Consider the following 23,707-nt stretch of genomic DNA (forward strand, 5'->3'; position numbering starts at 1 on the left):
GCAGTTAAGAACATTAAAAAAAAATCCAAATGTAGTCACAGCACCGGTAAAACATCCATTTATTAGAAATCCCTTAAAAATCCACGAGATACAAAATGGTGCAAACCAGCATGGATGAGGTCGAAACCTCATTCATGCTGGTTTGCACCTTTTTGTATCTCGTGGATTTTTAAGGGATTTCTAATAAATGAATGTTTTCCCGGTGCTGTGACTACATTTGGATTTTTTTCTATTCTGGAGACAGTGAAGGAGGACTGATTGCACGTGCACGGAGAAGGTGAGCGCTTTCCAATTTTTTCTTATGCAGTTAAGAACATACTATATTAGCAACAAGATAAATGTCAGAACCTGTAGGGTTAATCTACCCTGAGTAATTTGTTTATATTTGTTGCTGGGACTACTCCTCTGTGCTTCGAGGATACAGATGAAGATATTGATAGTCCATCTGCATCCAAACAAGTACCTCTCTACTCCCAGGTTGTTAGGGATCCAGTGGCCCCTCTTAAAGGGGGGGGGGGTACTGTCAGAACCCGTAGGGTTAACCTGCTCTAAGAGTTTTTGTTTATCTTGGTTGCTGGAACTACGCCTCTGTGCTTTTGGGTGTGGTTCAGTTTGCAGCCTATTAGATTCCTCCTGCTAACTGCACAGGGATATGTAAGGAAGCCTTTTTATAATGTTTCTTTATAGCATGTATAGTGTCTGTATTCTGAATTCTGGTTTCTGATTGGTCATGGCTTTTGACTACTCTTTGGCTCTCTCTCTACTCCGTTCCCTCCTGGCTTTGACTCGGCTCGTTAACTTTGCATTCAATGTGTGTTTAGGTTTATTTCTGTTAGTTTTGTGTGCCTCCAGCTGTTCCCGACCTTTGTCAGTTTTTGTAGTTTATTGTTTTGACCCGAGACTGCCCATCACTTATTTAGGAAGGGACCGGCGCCATGGTTGTGGACCCGCTGTTTAGGGCAGGCACACAAGTAGGCAGGGACAGAGGGAGTGGGCAAGTTCAGGGCTGCACTCTATCCCTGCCTGATGTGACAATAAATATCTCCATAATGGCTGCACCAATTTTCACCCAGTAAGAAGCGTTTGAATCAGTATCACCCTATATATTCAAGTGACCCTGCTGTCAGTTTGCCTTCAAGTGTGGGACTTAAAGGGGTTACCCAGGGAATAAAAGGAATAAAACTTATCCATGTGTCTAATCCTGGAGAAGTGTGTCTGCACACACTCCATGCATTGTCTATTGTAGGGTCACTCGCATATCTCTGGCGATCTCATAGACAATGCATGGAGCACTTGGCAACAAACTGCTTCATGCAGTAGGGAGAGCTGGTTCCCCATTCTGAATTTTGCAGGGTTTTAGCAGCCAGACACCCTGGGATCAGACACTTGTCTCCGATCCTGTGAATAGGCGTTGAGGTGCTGGAGTACCCCTTTAGGGGGCTAAAAGGCTGAACTCTCTAGAACAGTGGGCATGCTGGGAGTTGTCGTTTTTCAACATCTGGAGGTCCGCAGGTTGAAGACCACTGCTCTAGAATGAGAACAGTTCCCTGCAACTGTTGTCTTTGCTAATAGAGCACTGTTTAGTTCATGATAGATATTGGATTAAATAAGTGCCTTGACAAATTTCAATAGGATGTTGGTGGTAGTTGTTTTATCAAAATTCATACAACTTTTCAGAATCATAGGCCATGTGGGAGAGTATATATGTCATTCCTATAACTCAGTTTCTTACCATGTTCTATAACTGCCTCAATTGGCTTACCTGCTTGTTTTCCTTTCATTCTGATGTCTTCATAAGTCAAAAAAATTGGATAGGGGATAAGATGTCTGATCGTGGGGGGGGTCCTGCTGCTGGGGGCCCCCGCAATCTCCCGCAGCACTGCGGCAGTGGTCATGACGTCACGGCCACGCCCCTCGTGATGTCACCCCCTCCATTCATATTGGTCGACACACCCCCTCCCATAGATATGAATAGAGGGGACGTGGCGTGAGGGCATGATGGGCGTGGCTATGACATCACAATCACAGCCTCCGGCTCCAAGTGTTCTGAACAAAATGTTCAGAATGCTGGAGCACTGGAGTACCCCTTTAATAAATAGTGGGGCCCATTAAATTTATGACTAATGCAGGTGACCAAAGGCTGTCCAGGCATGCTGGGAGTTGTAGTTTTGCAACATCTGGAGGCACCTTGCTTGGGAAACACTCTTGTAGAGGGTAGAGCAGGGCCGGCTCCCCCAAAAGGCAAAATAGTCAGCTGCCTAGAGCGCCTTCTTGATGGGGACGCCGCTCTGTCCACTGCAAGAAAATTATTGCACACTGTCTCCAGGTCCTGATAGCAACTGCTCACCCCAGTAGTAATGTGATTACATGAGGAGGAGCTTAGTTTGTTGATGTGTCACCCCTGCAGTAAGGTGGGGGTGTGTAAAAGGGCGGGGAGTTGAGGGTGCGGCAGAATTAGCTTTTGCCTAGAGTGGCAAAAATCCTTCCACCAGTCCTGGAGAAGAGTAGTACAGTCAATTTACAATGCACTCCTAGTTTAGGAACTGCTCTCCGACTTGCCCATATTGAGTCACTCCACCCGGGAATTAATCCCAGGAAGTTAACCCCATCTTCTCCGCCACAATTACAAAGATAAAAAAAAACCTGCATGGATAAAATACACATAGTGTGAACATACACTTAGGAAAAATATAAACCTTGTTTTTATCATTTATAAAATCCTATGTCCACATATCACGATGCATCATTTGTTTAAATGTGGACATAGGATTTAACAAATGATAAAAACAAGGTTTAAATTTTTCCTAAGAGTATATTCACACTATGTGTATATTATCCATGCGTTTTTTTTTTTTTTTATCTTTGTAATTGTGATGGAGAAGATGGGGTTAACTTCCCAGGATTTATTCCTGGGTGGAGTGACTCCACCTCCATAAAAAGGATTCACAAATGTTTGTTATTTGTATGACTAAGGCTGCATACTGTGGCCGAAACGCGTCACCTGTTCACCATGTTGGCTGATTGCTAAATAAAAGATACGCATTCCGACTGTGCTGGACATTGCCTACAGTCAATTTAGTTAAATATTTTGGGGCACAAAGGGCATCCAAATTTCTGCTGCACCCATGGCTCCCAGTGATAGACCAGGAGGAGATACTTTACCGCACAGATGGCATTTTTCATGTTTTACTTTCTCTTCCAGACTAAGGAAAGGAGGGGAAATTTCTTTGTAAGTCTGAGTAATCCGTATCCACAAAACAGGAACTTATCAGAACCTCCTGTGGTGTCCCGGCACCGTATTTCATACTGTGCCTTGGTAATTAGTCCCCAAAGTTAGAGTCCCTAGGACTGTCGGGGTTCGCTTTCCTCATTTCCTCCCCTAGTCACCCCTTAGTCAATTAATATTTGTAAATATTATCTATCTAAATAAATGTATATGGTATTACTCACTGTTTTAGCGTCGCAGGACGTGCGGGTCATGTGACCAGGTTGCAGAACTCTATGGTTTTTGCTAAAGGACCTTTGGTGGTTTTGGACTTGTGACCACCCACAATCCATTTTAACGGTGAGTGACAGCTGATTGGACCAATCCAAAACGGCCAGCCCCTGCCCATATAAGGGAGCTGCGCCATCTTGTCGCTCTCTTGGGTTGCTGACTTTGGACGAGGTAGGATCTCTGCAGCTTACAAGACAATTTACTAGGCCAAAGCCTTGCGGCTTAGGCCTGTGCTAGTGACGGATAGTTCTTACAATTCCCCGCTATCTCCGCAAGATCTCCGGACCTAATTTAACCCCTAAATCCGGCGGATCTATGCAAATACAATCCTCAAAATCTAAAGGGAACTTTCCGGTCCTAAGCATCTGTCAATCACTGCTGTGCTGTTTGTAAAGACTCTGTTATATGGACTGTTACCGTTACTGCATATACAGAAAATCTTCAGTAAAGATTCCTGCAAGTTTTAAGTTCAGCACTGCTATGGACAATCTATTTATTTTACACTCGCCTATCGCTCTTGGGAAGGGTGGCGATAGGCCCAGCATCACTACAGAGTTTTAACACTCAGCCTGGCGTCACGAGTGACAAGGGTTAACAGCGCCCTTTATCATATAGAATTGAAACACCCCTACTGCCCTACAACCCCCAGGCTTACCACACTCCTAAAACATTATTTCCAGTGAAAATCTTGCTTCATGATATCTATATTCATATATCACCAACCAAGGTCATGAAATTAAAGGGGTACTCTGGTGAACAGACACTTATCCTGTGGATAGAAGAGAGAAGTCTGATAGGATTAGTTCCCCGGAGTACCCCTTTAAAGGGGTTCTCCGGTGGAAAACTTTTTTTTTTTTAAGTCAACTGGTTCCAGAAAGTTTAAAAAATTTGTAAATTACTTCTATAAAAAAATCTTAATCCTTCCAGTACTTATTAGCTGCTGAATACTACAGAGATAATTATTTTCTTTTTGGAACACAGAGCTCTCTGCTGACATCATGAGCACATTGCTCACTGCTGACATCTATGTCCATTTTAGGAACTGTCCAGAGCAGCATATGTTTGCTATGGGAATTTTCTCCTACTCTGGACAGTTCTTATAATGGACAGAGATGTCAGCAGAGAGCACTGTGGTCATTATATCAGCAGAGAGCTCTGTGTTCCAAAAAGAAAATAATTATCTCTGTAGTATTCAGCAGCTAATAAGTACTGGAAGGATTAAGATTTTTTTTTTATAGAAGTCATTTACAAATCTGTTTAACTTTCTGGCACCAGTTGATTAAAAAAAAAAAATAAAAAGTTTTCCCCCGGAGTACCCCTTTAACCCCTTAAGGACCAAGGACGTACCGGTACGTCCTTGGTCCTGCTCTCCTGATATAACATATCACGGCGGGCCTGATCGCGGCGCCGCGCGCTATTAACCCTTTAGCCGCGCACTAAAAGCTGAGCCGCGTGGCTAAAAGCGAAAGCGAAAGTTGCCGGCTAGCTCAGTGGGCTATTCAGGATAGCTGCGGCGAAATCGCGGCATCCCGAACAGCTTACAGGACAGCGGGAGGGCCCCTACCTGCCTCCTCGCTGTCCGATCGCCGAATGACTGCTCAGTGCCTGAGATCCAGGCATGAGCAGTCATGCGGCAGAATCGTCGATCACTGGTTTCCTATGAGAAACCAGTGATCAATGATGAAGATCAGTGTGCGCAGTGTTATAGGTCCCTATGGGACCTATAACACTGCAAAAAAAAAGTGAGAAAAAAAAGTGAATAAAGATCATTTAACTCCTCCCCTATTAAAAGTTTGAATCACCCCCCTTTTCCAATAAAAAAAAAAACACAGTGTAAATAAAAATAAAAATAAACATGTATGGTATCACCGCGTGCGGAAATGTCCGAATTATAAAAATATATCATTAATTAAACCACTCGGTCAATGACGTGCGCGCAAAAAAATTCCAAAGTCCAAAATAGTGCATTTTTGGTCACTTTTTATATAATTTAAAAATGAATAAAAAGCGATCAATAAGTCCTATCAATGCAAAAATGGTAACGTTAAAAACTTCAGATCACGGCGCAAAAAAATGAGCCCTCATACCGCCCCATACACGGAAAAATAAAAAAGTTATAGGGGTCAGAAGATGACAATTTTAAACGTATTAATTTTCCTGCATGTAGTTATGATTTTTTTCCGAAGTCCGACAAAATCAAACCTATATAAGTAGGGTATCATTTTAATCATATGGACCTACAGAATAAAGATAAGGTGTCATTTTTACCGAAAAATGTACTACGTAGAAACGGAAGCCCCCAAAAGTTACAAAATGGTGGTTTTTTTTTTCAATTTTGTCACACAATTATTTTTTTTTACATTTCACCGTAGATTTTTGGGCAAAATGACTGACGTCATTACAAAGTAGAATTGGTGGGGCAAAAAATAAGCCATCATATGGATTTTTAGGTGCAAAATTGAAAGAGTTATGATTTTTTAAAGGCAAGGAGCAAAAAACGAAGATGCAAAAACGGAAAAAACCCCGATCCTTAAGGGGTTAAAAGTATGTACAGAAGATGGAGAAAACTTGTATGTATACTGTGGCACCTACCCCAGAGAACACACCTGCCTGACACCTCCCCTGCCTCTACATGTCATTTTGCTGGACTCAGTAGTGCAGTCTGTTGTAATATTGAGCACAGAAAAAAGGAGGTGTGGAAAGCGGCCTAAATGCAGTAAATTGATGATTATGTATGGGCTATTATTAACTGAATGGACACAATGCTGTGCGCCATGGTATATACGGTGTCCATTTTTGGACATCGTCAGTCGTCAGACTTAACCCCATCCTCCATCAGGTAAACGCTGTCCCGTCTCCTCCCTCGGGCCAACCTCTGTCAAGCGTCAGCCACAACTCCCTCCTTTGTCATCCTAAAGTCTCTCATCTGAAACTCCGTCATCCCTCAGATGAAAAACTTTCCTGCCGTGTAACAGAGCCGAGTCATTGTCGGCTCTGTAGCACACGTAGTGTCTGTAGTTCACACGTGCAAGTTTCACAGTTTCGACCCTGCTATACAATGCTGTGCAGCGTCGGCTCTGCTATGCGGCAGGAAATTGCGTCTGAGGGAGAATCGTCTGAGGCATGACGGTGTTTTGGATGAGGGAGTTTCGGATTGAGGGAGGATGGAGTTGTGGCTGAAGGAGGACGGCGATTGGTGTGAGGGAGGAGGCGGGATACCGTTTCATAAGATAGAGAACGGAGTTGCGGCTGATGACTGACGGCGAATGGTCCGAGGGAGGAGGCGGGACGCCGTTTCACCTGACGGAGGACGGAGTTACGTCTGACCACTGACGATGTCCTAAAATGGACACCGTAGGTATATGTTGTAATCCCTTTTTTGCTGGAATGTCAACATATATCTGGGAAGTACAGCAATAAAGCTTTGTTAACACAGCCGTAGACAACATTCTCTGTTGATTTAAAGCAGTGTTTCCTAACCAAGGTGCCTTCAGCACTTGCAAAACTCTGGCATGCTGCAAAAACACAGATTTAAAGGGAACCTGTCATGCTGAAAATATAATGTACTCTGTAGATATCATTTTATAGAGCCAGAGGAGCTGAGCAGATTGATATATAGTTGTGTGGAAAAAGTTCCAGGATAGCTTGTCATAAATCTCTGTTCATTCTGGTCTAAGTAGTCATGTGACCGACAGCTCTCTGTGTATAGGGGTGCATACAGACAACTGAGCAGAACGGACCATGTGAGCAGAGATTTACATAAATAAATTAATTTTGGATCAAAACTATAAATCAATCTGTTCAGCTATTCCTGCTATATAACATTCTGCCTGTATATTGGACTGCATTTCCAGTGTGACAGGATCCCTTTAAACTAGTGTGTGTGTGTGTGTGTGATGGTTTAGGTTGGGCGAATACACTGCTGCTCTTGTAACTCTTATATTGTAGGACAGTGGTTCCCAACCAGGGTGCCTCCAGCTGTTGCAAAACTACAACTCCCAGCAAACCCGGACAGCCGTTGGCTGTCCGGGCATGCTGGGAGTTGTAGTTTTGCAACAGCTGAAGGCACCCTGGTTTGGAAGCAGTGTTGTAGGAGCAGGAGAGAGGTTGTAAATACATATATCAACTGGGATGGGCACAGTCCTAAATTATATGTGTGGTGGCATAGTGGTTTTCAGTCAGTATTTGGTGGTAGTATTTAGTGAGGCTATAGTGTAGAGCCCTGTGTGGGACTGTTTTTTTAATCCAGCACCTGCCCGCTCCCGAGGATTTTCTGACTTTTACCGCCCACTCCCGCAAGGTGTTTGTTCCAGCCCCTCCCGCAAACATAGGAATGCACAATGTACTACTTTGCGTAGCGTACCACCTCCAGTCAGCGGGGGAAGACAGCAGGTCAAGATGCACATAGCACCAAGCATGACGCCTGGTGAGTTCAGCTGGGACTCACAATGGGAAGGTGGGACTTAACTTATAGAGGTGGGGTCTGCGGTGAGGGAGTGTGCGGGATTGGCGGAATCCGCAGGCACACTTCTTTCCTCAACAACCTCATTACCGCCTGAAGGATCCCAACACCAATGCAGGGCTTTAGTATAGTGCAGTGGTTCTCAACCTGGGGATACAAGTACCCCAAGGTGTACTTAGCAGTTCTCCAGGGGGTGCTTGAAAAAAAAAAATCAATAATGGCAGCCACAACCACTGGTTACTGGTCTGGACCACTTTGAAAAAAATGGTAGGCTGACGTCACTGCACCGAGGAGCAGAGCAGGAGGACAGCAAAGAAGGGAAGCGCGGACACTGGGCTGCTGTGGGCAGTAACTACCATCAGTTTTGTTGCTCCACTGCCCCTGCAGACCGGGGACCTACTGCTATGAGCCATAGCAATAGATTCCCAGACCAGAGGAGCAGTGGAGCACCAAAGTGGGACAGTATGGTGGCCTACAACTCTATATGGGGGCAGTTTGGGGGTCTACAGCTATATTTGGGGGCACAGAGAGGGCCTAATGACTTTATGGGGATGCCAAGCGGGTACTATTACTGTGTGTGACAATAAACATGGGGAGTTTGTAAATAGGTGGGTATTGTACTGCATAAAGGAGCCTAAAATGTTTGTTTGGCTGGTTATGTGAAGTTTTGTAAGGGAGAAATCTTAATGACGGTCTAGGCCAGATAGAGAAGAAAAGAAAAGTAAACAACTCTGGTTAGAGAAGACGTCACCTGTAAATCAGGGGACTGGGGAGATAGGGAGAGGAACAGGGGGCCTGTTATAGAGGAAAGTAAAGCATATGAATTATACTATAATCATTACAAAACGTCTCTAATATGGGGGTACAATTTTTTGGGGAATGGGCTGTCAAAGGATACTCAGGCAAAAAAGGTTGAAAGTCCCTGGTATAGTGGTATTCAGTCAGTATTTGGTGATATTACAGTGGTATTAGGTCACTATTGGGTGGTAATATTTGGTGATGGTACAATGGTATTCAGTCAGTATTTGGTGGTAATATTTGGTGACAGTACAGGGGTATTCAGTCAGTATTTGGTGATAGTACAGTGGTATTCAGTCAGTATTTGGTGGTAATATTTGGTGACAGTACAGTGGTATTCAGTCAGTATTTAGTGATAGTACAGTGGTATTCAGTCAGTATTTGGTGGTAATATATGGTGATAGTACAGTGGTATTCAGTCAGTATTTGGTGGTAATATTTTGTGACAGTACAGTGGTATTCAGTTAGTATTTGCTGGTAATATATGGTGATAGTACAGTGGTATTCAGTCAGTATTTGGTGATAGTACAGTGGTATTCAGTCAGTATTTGGTGGTAATATATGGTTATGGTACAGTGGTATTCAGTCAGTATTTGGTGGTAATATTTGGTGACAGTACAGTGGTATTCAGTCAGTATTTGGTGATAGTACAGTGGTATTCAGTCAGTATTTGGTGGTAATATTTGGTGACAGTACAGTGGTATTCAGTCAGTATTTGGTGATAGTACAGTGGTATTCAGTCAGTATTTGGTGGTAATATATGGTGATGGTACAGTGGTATTCAGTCAGTATTTGGTGGTAATATTTTGTGACAGTACAGTGGTATTCAGTCAGTATTTGCTGGTAATATATGGTGATAGTACAGTGGTATTATGTCAGTATTTGCTGGTAATATATCTTGATAGTACAGTGGTATTCAGTCAGTATTTGGTGGTAATAGTTGGTGACAGTACAGGGGTATTCAGTCAGTATTTGGTGGTAATATTTGGAGATATGTGGTGTCCCGGTACCGTATTGCATACCGTACCTAGTGTGGTGGTCCCCAAAGTCAGAGTAACTACGCTCAGGTAGGGTCCCCCAGGTGGGACAGCCCCTAGTCGCCTCTCCTCTACTCTAATTCTACAATGTTGATATATGTACATATTTAGTAATAATGTATGTTTAATATAATGTATAGTACTTACCTTGTTTAGCGTCGCAGGACCTTCGGTCATGTGACTATGTTAATATCCTCTATGGTATGTTAGAGGACCTTGGGTCACATGTTACCCATAATCCTTTGTAATGGTGATTGACACAAGTATTGGACCAATTAGCACTAGTCCAGCCCCTGCCCATATAAGGGAGCTGTAGCCAATTATCGCTCTCTAGGGTTGCTGCTCTCGTGGATGCCGGACTAGCAGGACGGATCTGCGCAACTTGCAAAGACATTCTAGACCTGAAAACCTACCGGCCTCAGCAGAACTAAATTGTGAGTTCTAAACTACTCCCCGCTAAAGCTAGCGTGACTACTGGACCGCAACTAAATCCCCTGAATCCAGTGGAACAGTGCATATTATCCTAAAACTCTAAATTGCTAAAGTCCCAACCTTTGTCAATCTCCAAAGAAAGCTTGCATGTATAGCAACTGATCCGGTTATGAAGCTTAAATAAAATCTTCAGTAAAAGTTACAACTGTTTCAGCAAACTCTCCGGTTGATGACATTCAATTATTATCTACCTCCCTATCGCTCTTGGGAAGGGTGGCGGTAGGACAAGCATTACTGAAGAGCCCTCACCCTGGCATCAGGAATAGCAAGGGTTAACAAGCACCCTTTAGTCACCGCACAGCTACACTCCTCATACCCTACTCCCCCAGGCTATCACAGATAGTACAGTTGTATTCAGTCAGTATTTGGTGGTAATATTTGGTGACAGTACAGTGGTATTCAGTCAGTATTTGGTGGTTATATTTGGTGATAGTACAGTGGTATTCAGTCAGTATTTGGTGGTAATATTTGGTGATAGTACAGTGGTATTCAGTCAGTATTTGGTGATAGTACAGTGGTATTCAGTCAGTATTTGGTGGTTATATTTGGTGATAGTACAGTGGTATTCAGTCAGTATTTAGTGGTAATATTTGGTGATAGTACAGTGGTATTCAGTCAGTATTTGGTGGTTATATTTGGTGATAGTACAATGGTATTCAGTCAGTATTTGGTGGTAATATTTGGTGATAGTACAGTGGTATTCAGTCAGTATTTGGTGATAGTACAGTGGTATTCAGTCAGTATTTGGTGATAGTACAGTGGTATTCAGTCAGTATTTGGTGATAGTACAGTGGTATTCAGTCAGTATTTGGTGATAGTACAGTGGTATTCAGTCAGTATTCGGTGGTAATATTTGGTGATGGTACAGTGGTATTCAGTCAGTATTCGGTGGTAATATTTGGTGATGGTACAGTAGTATTCAGTCAGTATTTGGTGATGGTACAGTGGTATTCAGTCAGTATTCGGTGGTAATATTTGGTGATGGTACAGTAGTATTCAGTCAGTATTCGGTGGTAATATTTGGTGATAGTACAGCGGTCTTCAGTCAGTATTTGGTGATAGTACAGTTGTATTCAGTCAGTATTTGGTGGTAATATATGGTGATAGTACAGCGGTATTCAGTCAGTATGTGGTGGTAATATTTGGTGATGGTACAATGGTATTCGGTCAGTATTTATATTTGGTGATGATATAGTGGTGCGGGCTATTGCACATAGAATTTCAGAACCTCGGTCCATACGATAGTTTCTCCTACTACGTATTCTGAGACCTTACCACTATAAATAGCCATCAATAGGCACCGTGCCCCTGAGAACTGTACATGCAAAATCCTTGCAAAGTTTCTTCACTGAATTGCGATGACATCCGAGTACAGAGACAAAACCTAACATGTTTTATCTCCTCTGCACTTGCTATTCAGCTGGATTTAGTCTATTGTTCCCTGTTATCAGCCTTTCTACGCTTGACTTTTGTGTTCTTCAGTGTGAAGTCTCTTTTCTATATAATCTATATAGCAGTGTTTTGCAACCAGGGTGCTTCCAGCTGTTGCAAAACTACAACTCCCAGCATGCCCGGACAGCCGTTGGCTGTCCGGGCATGCTGGGAGTTGTAGTTTTGCAACAGCTGAAGGCACTTTGGTTGGAAAACACTGCTATATAGTCTTTAGGTTTAGAGCAGGAGTTTATCCTAATCTATTATGCTTATATTTCATCATTTCTTGTTATACCACTATTACAGTGCACAGTCTTTATAGGAAAGTCTCATAGAAGGATGGCATGTCTGCTTAACAACTAGTGATGCAGCTCAGGAGCCAATGAGAAATCCTGATATCCACTCCAACCCAGAAAAAAAAAAAAAACTGTTCTGCTTCGGGTATTTCCAATTGTTGTGTGTTGTGAGATATTTATAAGTTTCTTTCACTTCCTAAAGAAGCTTTATTAGTTCTCGCAGCAGCTTTTAGCCAGTTTTACATTGTAGCCAGCGCACGTATCAGCAACACAAGTCCAGACCGGACCAGAACCAGAAGATGAACGAGGAGAACCAGAACCTGGTGCAGGATGAGATGCCTGAAGAAAACGTGGTCACAATCGGCCCTCAGGAACCACGGTATATTTTATATGTATATACGGTATAAGGGTTTATACAAACGTATATGCGCAGGATGTGAAGCTGTGTTCAGTCATTAAAATCTGCAGCATAAAATCTGCAGCATAAAAATCTACAGCCTCAATTCCTGCGCACCAAATATGTGCAGTATACTGTACGCATCGATACACCGTAAGGTTGCCGTATTTTGCTGCATATTTTCTGCAGATGATTTTGCTACCCATTGACCTCAATGGGTAGGAGAATACGCAGCAGCAAATACACAGCAAAATACAACACGTGTAACCCTACGCTAAGGGAAGGGTCACATGCGCCTCAATACGGTGTATTGAGGCGTACAGTATCCTGCGCATATTTGGTGCACGGGATACTGTACGCATCAATACACCGTAAGGGTGCCGTATTTTGCTGCATATTTTCTGCAGCTGATTTTGCAACCCATTGACTTCAATGGGTAGGAGAATTCGCAGCAGCAAATACACTGCAAAATACAATACAGGTAACCCTACGCTAAGGGAAGGGTCACATGCGCCGTATTTTTCTGCATATTCGCTGATGCATAGTTTTCTACCCATTGAAGTCATTGGGTAGCAAAAACAGCTACCAACTGACTTCAATGAGTAGGAAAATAAGCAGCAGGTAAATATGGCACGCGCAACCCTAAGGTAAGGGTATGTTCACACAGATGGATTACCTGGCGTATTTGCTGCAGAAAATCTGCAGCAGATTTTGCTACCCTACCATTAACTTTAATGGGTCCGAAGGAAAATCTGCTAATAATCGGCTAATCTAACTGTCGTGCAGGTGTATCTAAGTCCTACATACCTACTTTTGTAGTTTACACACAGTATTTTGTCTATTAGTTTTTTAGCGTAAACCAGGAGTAGAACTGACACAGAGAAAAACTATAATGGAAAGATTTGCAGCTTTTTCTGTGTTTTTGGCAAAAATATACTGTCCAAAATGTGTTATATGATAAATATTAAAATCTTAAAAATGTTTTATATGATAAATATTAAATCTTGCTTTGTGAAGCATCATATTTAGAGGATCCGCTAAGATAGGGGACAGGAGTTGTCTGCCAGGCTGTATTGCTCAGCTTCCAGCATATAATGGGGTTAAAAAAGGACAGCCACCGTGATTTCTACATATGTAAATAGTTATAGCAGGTTTACAAAGTTGCACTAAGTTTCGGGCAGCACTCTTTATTCCTTTATTCATTTTCAGACCCCTGATATGCAGTTTACAACCCGCTCCTAGCGTCAGATTGTTCTCATGGTGATGCCTGCATCTTAGTAATACGTATTCTGTAAGTCAGTGTTTTCCAAACAGTGTGCCTCCAGCTGTTGCAAAACTACAACTCCCAGCATGCCTGGACAGCCAAAGGCTGTCCAGGCATGCTAGGAGTTGTAGTTTTGAAACAGCTGAAGGCACACTGTTTGGAAAACACGGACCTACAGAATAGTTTCCTTAGGATGTGTTCACACAATCAGTTTTTAATAATTTAATAATTAAATACAAAGCCAGGAATGGAACTGAAATAGTAGAGAACGCAGTCTTTCCTTTAAATTTTTTTATTCAATAACTGCAAACCTGAATGTGTGAACACACCCTTAAAGGGGTACTCCACTGGAAAACATTTTTTTTTTAAATCAACTGGTGCCAGAAAGTTAAACATATTTGTAAATTACTTCTAAAAAAAAATCTTAATCCTTCCAGTACTTATCAGCTGCTATTTACTCCACAGGAAGTTCTTTTCTTTTTGACTTTTCTTTCAGTCTGACCACAGTGCTCTCTGCTGACACATCTGTCCATTTTAGGAACTTTCCAGAGTAGTAGAAAATCCCCATAGCAAACTTTTCCTGCTCTGGACAGTCCCTAAAATGGACAGAGGTGTCAGCAGTGTGCACTGGGGTTAGACAGAAAGGAAATTCAAAAAGAAAAGAACTTCATGTGCAGCATATAGTAGCTGATAAGTACTGGAAGGATTAAGATTTTTTTTAATAGAAGTCATTAACAATTATGTTTAACTTTCTGGCACCAGTTGATTTAAAAAAAAAATGTTTTCCAGTGGAGTACCCCTTTAAGGTGCAGCTTCTCAGAATCCAGTATATCTACATTAACACACTAAATGAGAAGTTCAATAACTCCTCAAGGATGCAGCAGTGTTTTATTATTATTATTATTATTATTTTTATTGTTGTTAACAATAATAATAATATTTCCATCCTTATTTTTCTATCTAACTTTTATTTTTCTGTTGATGTAGTAATATTAGCGCTTTTTTTTTTTTTTTTTTTTTTTAATGTACTGTAGTACTTTTATTCTTTGTTACACCTTTGGAATATCAGACAGAAAAAAAAAAAATACCTGAAATTCTGCCAATGTTTTTTAAGTTTCGTTTTCACAGTATGATGAAAGCAAAACTTGGTAGTTTAAATTGTTTGCAGGCTTGCACAGTAAAAATACTATTTAAAGTATATATATATATATATATATATATATATATATATATATATATAATTTATTTTATTTTTTTACCGTATTCTGAGAGTCATAAAGCTGTAACTTTTTCTGTCATTATCATTGGAACCATTTTGGGGTACAAAGGACATTTAAAGAAATAACTTGTATTCCTCTTTTTCGGGAGAAGATAATGAAAAAAATAAAAATAAATAAAATAAACTAAACAAACCTCAGAATAAAATTTTTTTTATGCATTCAGACTTTTATAGGGAAAAACCCCCCAGAAAGAAACCACATTAGGAGTCATTTACTAATGTGATCCGGACTGTTTTTTCTCTGGTTTTGCGCAAAAATTGTGTTGCACGCTCCGTGCATCAGAATATGCGACTAAAAAACCCAGACAAACTCTCCATTTTACTCAGAAAACCTGAAAAAGGGAGTGACCATCGGGGAAAGGGGCATAACTGCAAAAAAAGGGTCGTATCCCCATCAGTTAAAAAAAATTTAATAAAAAAAACATGTGAATCTTAAAGCACTTGTCATGACCTAAATAGGGATTGATAGATTAATGATGTCTACACTATTTTTTGGATACAGCACCACACTGTGTTTGACATTTTAGCCCCATCCATTTGTATTAGTATGAGATGCAATACCAGACATAACCTATGTACAATATTGGTGCTGTTTGTGGGTAAAAAAAAAAATGTCAACATTTTTTTTTTATTCTTAAAGGGGTACTCCGTAATGCTTCTAGTACTTCTAAGCTTCTGTATGATCCACAGGAAGTTCTTTTCTTTTTGAATCTCCTTTCTGTCTGACCACAGTGCTCTCTGCTGACACCTCTGTCCATTTTAGGAACTGTCCAGAGTAAGTGCAAATCCCCATAGCAAACCTCTCCTGCTATGGACAGTTCCTGAAATGGACAGAGGTGTCACCAGAGAACACTGTGGTCAGGCAGAAAAGAAATGTAAAAAGTAAAGAACTTCCTGTGGAGCATACAGAAGCTTAGAAGTACTAGAAGGATTAAGATTTTTTTTATAGAAGTAAATCTTTTTAACTTTCTGCCATCAGTTGATTTAAAAAAAATATATTTTCCAGTGGAGAACCCCTTTAACCCCTTAGGGACTCAGCCTATTTTCACCTTATGGACTCAGCAAATTTTAGTTTTTGCATTTTCGTTTTTTTTCCTCCTTCCCTTCTAAACGCTTTCAATTTTTCACCTACAGACCCATATAAGGGCTTGTATTTTTACATCCCCAATTGTACTTTGTGATGACATCACTTATTTTATAATATAACCTGCGGCGAAACCAAAAAAGTAGATTTTTTTATACTTACCATAAAATCTCTCTCTCAGTGATCCATTGGGGGAACCAGGAACCGTGGGTATATCTTGCTGACACTAGGCATTAACAAAAAATAAGTTGTCCCCTCCTGGCAGGATATACCCCGCCCACTGACTTTGAACTAATCAGTTTAGTCCCAAAGCAGTAGGAGGAAACCGACAAATCACTACAGAGAGTCCGAAGAAGACCCAGACAAAAAATCCACCGAACAAACCCACAGACCGGAAATCATCTCTCAGGTCAACAAGCTAATAACCAACGGGTGGGTGCTGTGTCCCCCAATGGATCCTCTGAGAAAAAGATTTACAGTAAGTATAAAAAAATCTTCTTTTCCCGTTCGGCTCCTTTGGGGGACACAGGAACCGTGGGACGTACCAAAGCAGTCCCCGGGGTGGGAAAACAGAACCCATCAAGAGAATCAGGTGGATGGAAATGCCACCGCCGCCTGCAACACTTTACGCCCAAAACTGGCACCAGCAGACGCGGAAGTGTTCACCTGGTTGAACTTGGTAAATGTGTGCACGGAGGACCAAGTGGCCACCTTACACACCTGCAGGGCCAAAGCCCTGTTGAAGACCGCCCAGGAGGCCCCAACTGAGCAGGTGGGAGAGGCAAAGCAGCCCGGCGCTGAGCGAACCCTGAGTTATACTCTCTCTAACTGTTGGCCTGACTGCCGGAGGAATCATAAAGCTATTTTTAATAAGTATAAAGCAGCCTCATTTATTTCTAACGGTATGCCGAGAATATGCTTGTCAAGTCCTGGTGCACTGTGTGTGCAACTTCACAAGTATATTCTTGGTGACAGCTGTACCTGTCATCAAACCATATTTTCTAAACTAACTCAGATCATGTTCCCTAATTACTCCTAACACCCCTCCTGCCCTTAAAAAAAAATTCAGAGCTTTGAAAAAGCTGTGTATCATATCTTTCCCCTTGCTCACGGCAGGAAAAAGTGGACGTTTTCCAGCAGGCGCAACTTCACTGAAGCCTGTGAGAGCTGTGCCTCACCATGCACTCACTTTGTGAGTTTGGTCTCCTTCCGGGCCGGGAGGAGACCAAACTAACTGTTTGACTTTCGCAGGGAACAGAACGGAGCCACCTAGTGGCCGTTTTTTCAATCACATTAAAAACATATAAAGGTTGAGAATTTTAACAGCAAGTAAATTGCAAAGTGTCTTATAATTATATAAGGAACAATATATTTTACGTTTAGTTTGGTGACAGGTACTCTTTAGGTAATTGCTAGTTTAGCAAGTTCCTTATATAAGGTCAAATTGTGATAATGCGTGTCTCCAGGTCCTAAGTCAGTGTTCCCCAACCTGTGGCTCTCCAGTTGTTGCAAAACTACAATTCCCATCATGCCCAGCCAACCTGTGGATCTCCAGTTGTTGCAAAACTACAATTCCCATCATGCCCAGACAGCCTTCGGCTGTCTGGGCATGATGGGAGTTGTAGTTTTGCAACAGCTGGAGAGCCACAGGCTGAGAAACATCATCTTGAGATATGACGTTCATACATTATTGTTGACAATATGTAGATGGTGGCACTATGGTGAAATAAAAAAAACAATCCATTATAGTTTACGAAAATACCCACATCCTACTCCCAACGCGGCCATTGTGCACAGCAATGATTCCCAAAGATACAAGAAGCGGAGTAACTAAACCCATAGCTCCGTGACCGATCCCATTCCAATACAAGGGAAAGTATAACAAAAAATGGAAGACTTGGCATCCGAACATTGTCCAGAGTGTGTCTGGATTCTATTCCAAGGACAAACATCCAACTTCAAGGTTTGCAATTTCACAAGCGTCAAAGGCAGAGACGCCAGATATAGTAAGAAACATGATACAAGGGCAGACAGGAACGAACATAGAAATCTAATTGTAATGGAACATACAAGCAATGCTAACATACACGTGTATGAACTTGTGTATCTGTATAACTGGCAGTGGCTATAAGTGGCTCCAGGTCATGTTGGCCCGATTCAGTGGGGGGGAGTATTAATCAAGCAAATAAATTACCATAAATAAGTCTTCAATGGTCATCACTTTTATGCTGCCCGAACCACAAGTCATTGTGGTCATCCTGAGGAGACTTCTCCCCACCCCACCGGCTTTGATTGATAGATCTATACCTGTCAAGGTGGTGGGGCAGGCAGAAGTCACCAGGGATGGCAGAAGGCAATGGGGATCTCCATGGTTCAGGCAGCATGAAAGTCACGACGAGTTCCTTTTAATAGCATATACATTTTTTTTTCCTTTTAGACATATGTAGACTATGGGATGACGACCAGAGGAACTCAAGCTGGCCATAAAAGTGTGCTGAATGTTTTAAAGGGGTTGTCTAGTAATTAAAAAATGCTGCTTCTTTTGTGCAAATACAGCCCTACTCCTATCCACGGGTTGTGTGTTGTACTGCAGCTTAGTCCCATTCACTTCAATGGAACTGGGCTGCAATGCTAAACAGGAATGGCGCTGATTTAGCAAAAATAAAAATAAAAAATCCTGGACAACCCCTTAAAGGGGTACTCCTGTGGAAAACTATCTTTAAAAAAAATGAACTGGTGCCAGAAAGTTAAACAGATTTGTAAATTACTTCTATTAAAAAATATTAACCCTTCCAGTACTTATCAGCTGCTGTAAACTACAGAGGAAGTTCTTTTCTTTTTGAATTTCTTTTCTGTCTGACCACAGTGCTCTCTGCTGACACCTCTGTTCATGTCAGGAACTGTCCAGAGTAGAAGCAAATCCCCATAGAAAACCTCTCCAGCTCTAGACAGTTCCTGACATGGACAGAGGTGTCAGCAGAGAGCACTGTGGTCAGACAGAAAAAGGAATTTAAAAAGAAAATAACTTTCTGTGGAGCATACTGCAGATGATAAGTACAGGAAGGATTACGGAGGATTTACAAATCTGTTTCACTTTCTTGCGCCAGTTGATTTTAAGAAAATAGTTTTCCGCCGGAGTACCCCTTGAAGGCTAGGCACATTTGATGCACAATGGGGGAGATTTATCAAAATCTGTCCAGAGGAAAAGTTGCTGAGTAGCCCATAGCAACCAATCAGATCGCTTCTTTCATTTTTTTAGAGGCCTTTTCAGAAATGAAAGAAGCAAACTGATTGGTTGATATGGGCAACAAGTCAACATTTCCTCTAGACAGGTTTTAATAAATCTCCCCCAATATTTTTTGCGCCAAAAATGCAACGGCCAGATGTTAGCAGATTGTGACAGTGACTGGGGAATTATGAAACATCAAACCCAATTGGCATTTTTTCCTTTAGCTCTTTTTTTTTTTTTTTTTTTTTTGCCCAGTGATATGCTAAGACTAAGGCTTTTTTTTGTTTTGTTTTAATATAAAGCTTGGTGTTTTTATCTATAGGAGGCAAAAAAAAAAAAAAAAAAAAACACTAACACAATTTTTCCTGGCAATTTTTAAATCCTTGAATCACATGATAAAAAAAATCACATGGCAAAAAAATGCAAGAGGAAAAAAAAATTGCCAATACTGAAACCCACTATTTTTCAAGAAAGGTCACAGGAAGTTCAAAATAACAGGGCAGTTTTCATGAGGGTTTTTTTTTTTTTTAGGTAAAAACAAACAAACAAACAAAAAAACACACACACATGCCTGAGAGGCATAACATATAAACTGGGGTTTAGGGAATTGCTTATGCAGCACTCCCTTAGTTAAAGGAATCCACACTATATAAGAAGGAAGTATTAAATAAGTAACCACAGAGTTCTACAGAAAATAAAGGAAATCTCCCTCTTGATTGGCCGGTGGGAGTGACATCATCAGTTACCGGGTAGAGGTTACTTGTGAGTTGCAGGATTGTTATATCATATAATAGCTGAGTACAACAAGACAGATTGGCCCTCATTTACTACTGCAAACCTGACATGTTCATTTTAACAAAATCCCAACATATTTACTAAGGTTTCCACAGAAAATGTGGTGGATTTGAGCCGAGGAAAACCCCTTCCTTTTCCCATAGACTTGCATTGAGGTGGTGTGATGTGACATCACGAGGGGCATTGAGGGGGGCATCACAAGGGGCGTGGCCGTGATGTCACGACCCCCGCCGCCTGCATCCGGCATTCTAAATGGCGGGTGTTGTACAGAGATCGTGGGGGTCCCAGCTGTGGGATCAGACATCTTCTCCATTATCCTTTGGATAGGGGATAAGAGGTCTAGGGGCAGAGTACCCCTTTAAGGAGCAAATGTGCTGGTACTATTTACAGATTCTTGTGAATTTTTTCTCTCTCTCCTTAGGGCCATGATATGTGATAAAAAAGGCTTTTTGCCGGGCCTCGCTGTCTTTGTCGCGCTCCTCTTAGCAGGCCAAGCGGTGTCCGTCTACTTCATCACTCAGCAGCAGAGCAAGATCAGCGATCTGGACACTGCGATGAAGCAGATGAAGCTGGAAGCCATGATAAAGAAACTTCCCGGATCACGTAAGTAGAAACCACCGCAGCAACATTGTCATTAGTGGTCTGTAGGCGGCTGAGAGATAGAAAGCTGGGGTGCATTAAGAACTATAGGAAAGCCCTGCACCGTTTTACTTTCGCAGCGATAAGAAGCATTTTCTATAATTTTGGTGCTGTATATTATGCCATTGTTTGTTTAAATGGTATCTGTCAGCTCTATCTGCTGCTAAGAGATGCAGACACTGTTGGATAGCTGTTAGTATAGAAAAACAAAATGTACCTTTCCTGTAGCTGATTGTGGTTAAAAAAAAAAAAAAAAATTTTTTAAAAATCACTTTTTATTCAAGTGTCAAGGAGGTGGAGCTAAGCTGCTCAAGTGCTGCATGCCTTTTTTCTTACCCTTACTTGCTAGTTTCTCTTTGTCCTGATATATAGGGCCCTGTATGTCAATAAAGAAAGTGTGGGAAGTGAGGGCAAGCAAGAAGGTGTGGCAGGCTGTGGCACTTAAGCAACCCCGCCTCCTTGACACCTGGCTGAGAAAAAAAAGGCCATTTTATACTTTTGGCAACAACCATCAGCTCCAGTTTATTTTTATATACTAGCATCTATCCAACAGTACCTACAGCTCTTAGAAGCAAATACAGCAGGTAAAGGGGTACTCCGCTGCTCAGCGTTTGGAACAAACTGTCCCGAACGCTGGAGCTGGCACCGGGAGCTTGTGACGTCACTCTCCGCCCCCTCAATGCAAATCTATGAGAGGGGGCTTGACGGCTGAGGGGCGGGGCTATGACGCCAAAATTTGTTCCGAACGCTAGAGCCGGCTCCGGGAGCTTGTGACGTCATAGCCCCGCCCCTCATTACATCACTCCCCGCCCCCTCAATGCAAGTCTATGGGAGGGGGCATGACGGCTGTCATGCCCCTCCAATAGACTTGCATTGAGGGGGCGGGGAGTGACGTCATGAGGGGGTGGGGCTATGACATCACGAGCTCCCGGCGCCGGCTCTAGCGTTTGGAACAGTTTGTTCCAAACACTGAGCAGTGGAGTACCCCTTTAAGCAATTCTTTAAAATAGTCTCTGTTCTGTTGGGTAAAACTGAGCTATAACTTTTGGTCATTATTTGGCAATTATTATATTACAGAATATTGCTCCCTCTACAGTATTCCTCAACTTGTGGCTCTCCAGCTGTTTCGAAATTGCAGCTATCAGGGCATGCTGGGAGTTGAATTTTGCAACAACTTTAGGGCCCCCTTAGGTACCAGGGCCCCGGTAATTGTTGATGCTGGGCAGATAGTGCTGGCACTGCAAATACTATAGTTCCTGTATAAATAGTATATAGTATGATCTCCTTAATGGCAGCTGCAGGTAGAGAATATTGATCACCATGTATTATCACTGTAAAATGGAGCCATACAATGATATCCTTTGTTTAGGAGACAGGCTATGAGGACCTCCTCCATTATAGACATTTCACTGATATATAGGGACACCGTGCAATGCTTAATTTCACCTGTGATGGCGCTGCAGAGAAATGTAACACTTAAAGCCAAGTTGTGCCATAGATTACATCGATCGCTTGATTACATAGATTACAGAGGTCCCTTTGTGATTCATTCATAATCAAAAGACCCTTTTTTACAAGAACAAACTATTTAAAGTGGAGAACCCCTTTTAAAGGGGTCCTACCGTGAAAAACTTTTTTTTTTTTAAATCAACTGGTCCCAGAAAGTTAAACAGATTTGTAAATGACTTCTAATAAAAAATCTTAATCCTTCCAGTACTTTTTAGGGGCTATATACTACAGAGGAAATGGTTTTCTTTTTGGATTTCTCTGATATCATGACCACAGGGCTTTCTGCTGACCTCTGCTGTCCATGTCAGGAACTGTCCAGAGCAGGAGAAAATCCACATAGCAAACATATCCATTTCCTTTGTAGTATACAGCCCCTAAAAAGTACTGGAAGGATTAAGATTTTTTAATAGAAGTCATTTAAAAATCTGTTTAACTTTCTGGCACCAGTTGATTTAAAAAAAAAAAAAAAGGTTTCCACAGGAGTACCCCTTTAAGATAATAGGTTCCAAATTTGAACCCTGCTCTTTGTCTTCTTCACAAACCTCTTCTTCTGACTCCATGTCTACCTTATATCCATTTACAGCCCCTTCCCAAATCCGACCACAAATGAGAATGGCAAATTTCAACATTCCTCTGGCTTTTGGTGATAACGACGGAAGCCAACAGGTAAAAAAATAATCCCAAAAAATAAAGTTTATTAAAAAAAATATCACCGTAGTATAAACGGATTCATCCTGGGTTAGCCCTATCAGTTTTGCAAGAAACAGTAAATTTATAGCTGGGGCTTTCTAGGCAAAATCTATTAAAGGGGTTATCCAGGAATAGAAAAACACAGAAAAACAGCTCCCTGTCTGTCTCCAGGTTGGGTGTGGTTTTACAATTTGGCTCCATTCACTTCAATGGAACAGAGCTGCAGAAACACACCCAACCTGGAGACAGTCAGGGAGCGGTTTTTGAAAGAAATTAGCTGTGTTTTTCTATTCTTGGATAACCCCTTTAAGGGGTATGTCCACACCACAGCTCTAATGTAAATATTGGAATTGTTTTGTATTCATGTCTACAGAAACTGGCGGAGAAGGCAAAGGCCAGCAACAGTATTGAAGATGCCGCTCGATACATGCTCCAGGTGAGTGATGGCTGCATGTGGGACCCGACACTTGACTTAAAGGGGTACTCCGCTGCTCAGCGTTTGGAACAAACTGTTCCGAACGCTGGAGCCGGCATCGGGAGCTCGTGACGTCATTGCCCCGCCCCCTCATGATGTCACACCCCGCCCCCTCAATGCAAGTCTGTGGGCGTAGACTTGCATTGAGGGGGGGTGACGTCACGAGCTCTTGGTGCTGGCTCCAGCATTCGGAACAATTTGTTCCAAATGCTGAGCAGCGGAGTACCCCTTTAAATCATTACTACAGCTAAGGACTGACTAATAGATGAACAATTTTACAAAAGGGAAAACCGTAGAGCAGTGGTCTCCAACTTGTGGACCTCCACATGTTGCA

At 41.9% G+C, this 23,707-nt stretch overlaps 1 protein-coding gene across 4 annotated transcripts in view; it reads left to right on the plus strand.

Moving 5' to 3' along the window:
- The window catches only part of CD74 (CD74 molecule), an 83,039-nt gene that overhangs the window by 46,520 nt on the left and 12,812 nt on the right, over nt 1–23,707 (plus strand). For 2 of the 4 annotated variants that reach the window (XM_056516933.1, XM_056516932.1), the window contains exons 4-6: nt 20,482–20,663; nt 22,792–22,874; nt 23,272–23,334. In XM_056516933.1, the coding sequence (XP_056372908.1) occupies nt 20,486–20,663; nt 22,792–22,874; nt 23,272–23,334 (324 nt within the window). In that variant the 5' untranslated portion in view covers nt 20,482–20,485. Of the gene's footprint in view, nt 1–12,160; nt 12,392–20,481; nt 20,664–22,791; nt 22,875–23,271; nt 23,335–23,707 lie in introns of those variants that run through there. The other 2 variants (XM_056516931.1, XM_056516934.1) reach the window with 2 other exon arrangements.

The sequence above is a fragment of the Hyla sarda genome, chromosome 4 (assembly GCF_029499605.1).
Source record: "Hyla sarda isolate aHylSar1 chromosome 4, aHylSar1.hap1, whole genome shotgun sequence".
Classification (NCBI taxonomy): domain Eukaryota; kingdom Metazoa; phylum Chordata; class Amphibia; order Anura; family Hylidae; genus Hyla; species Hyla sarda.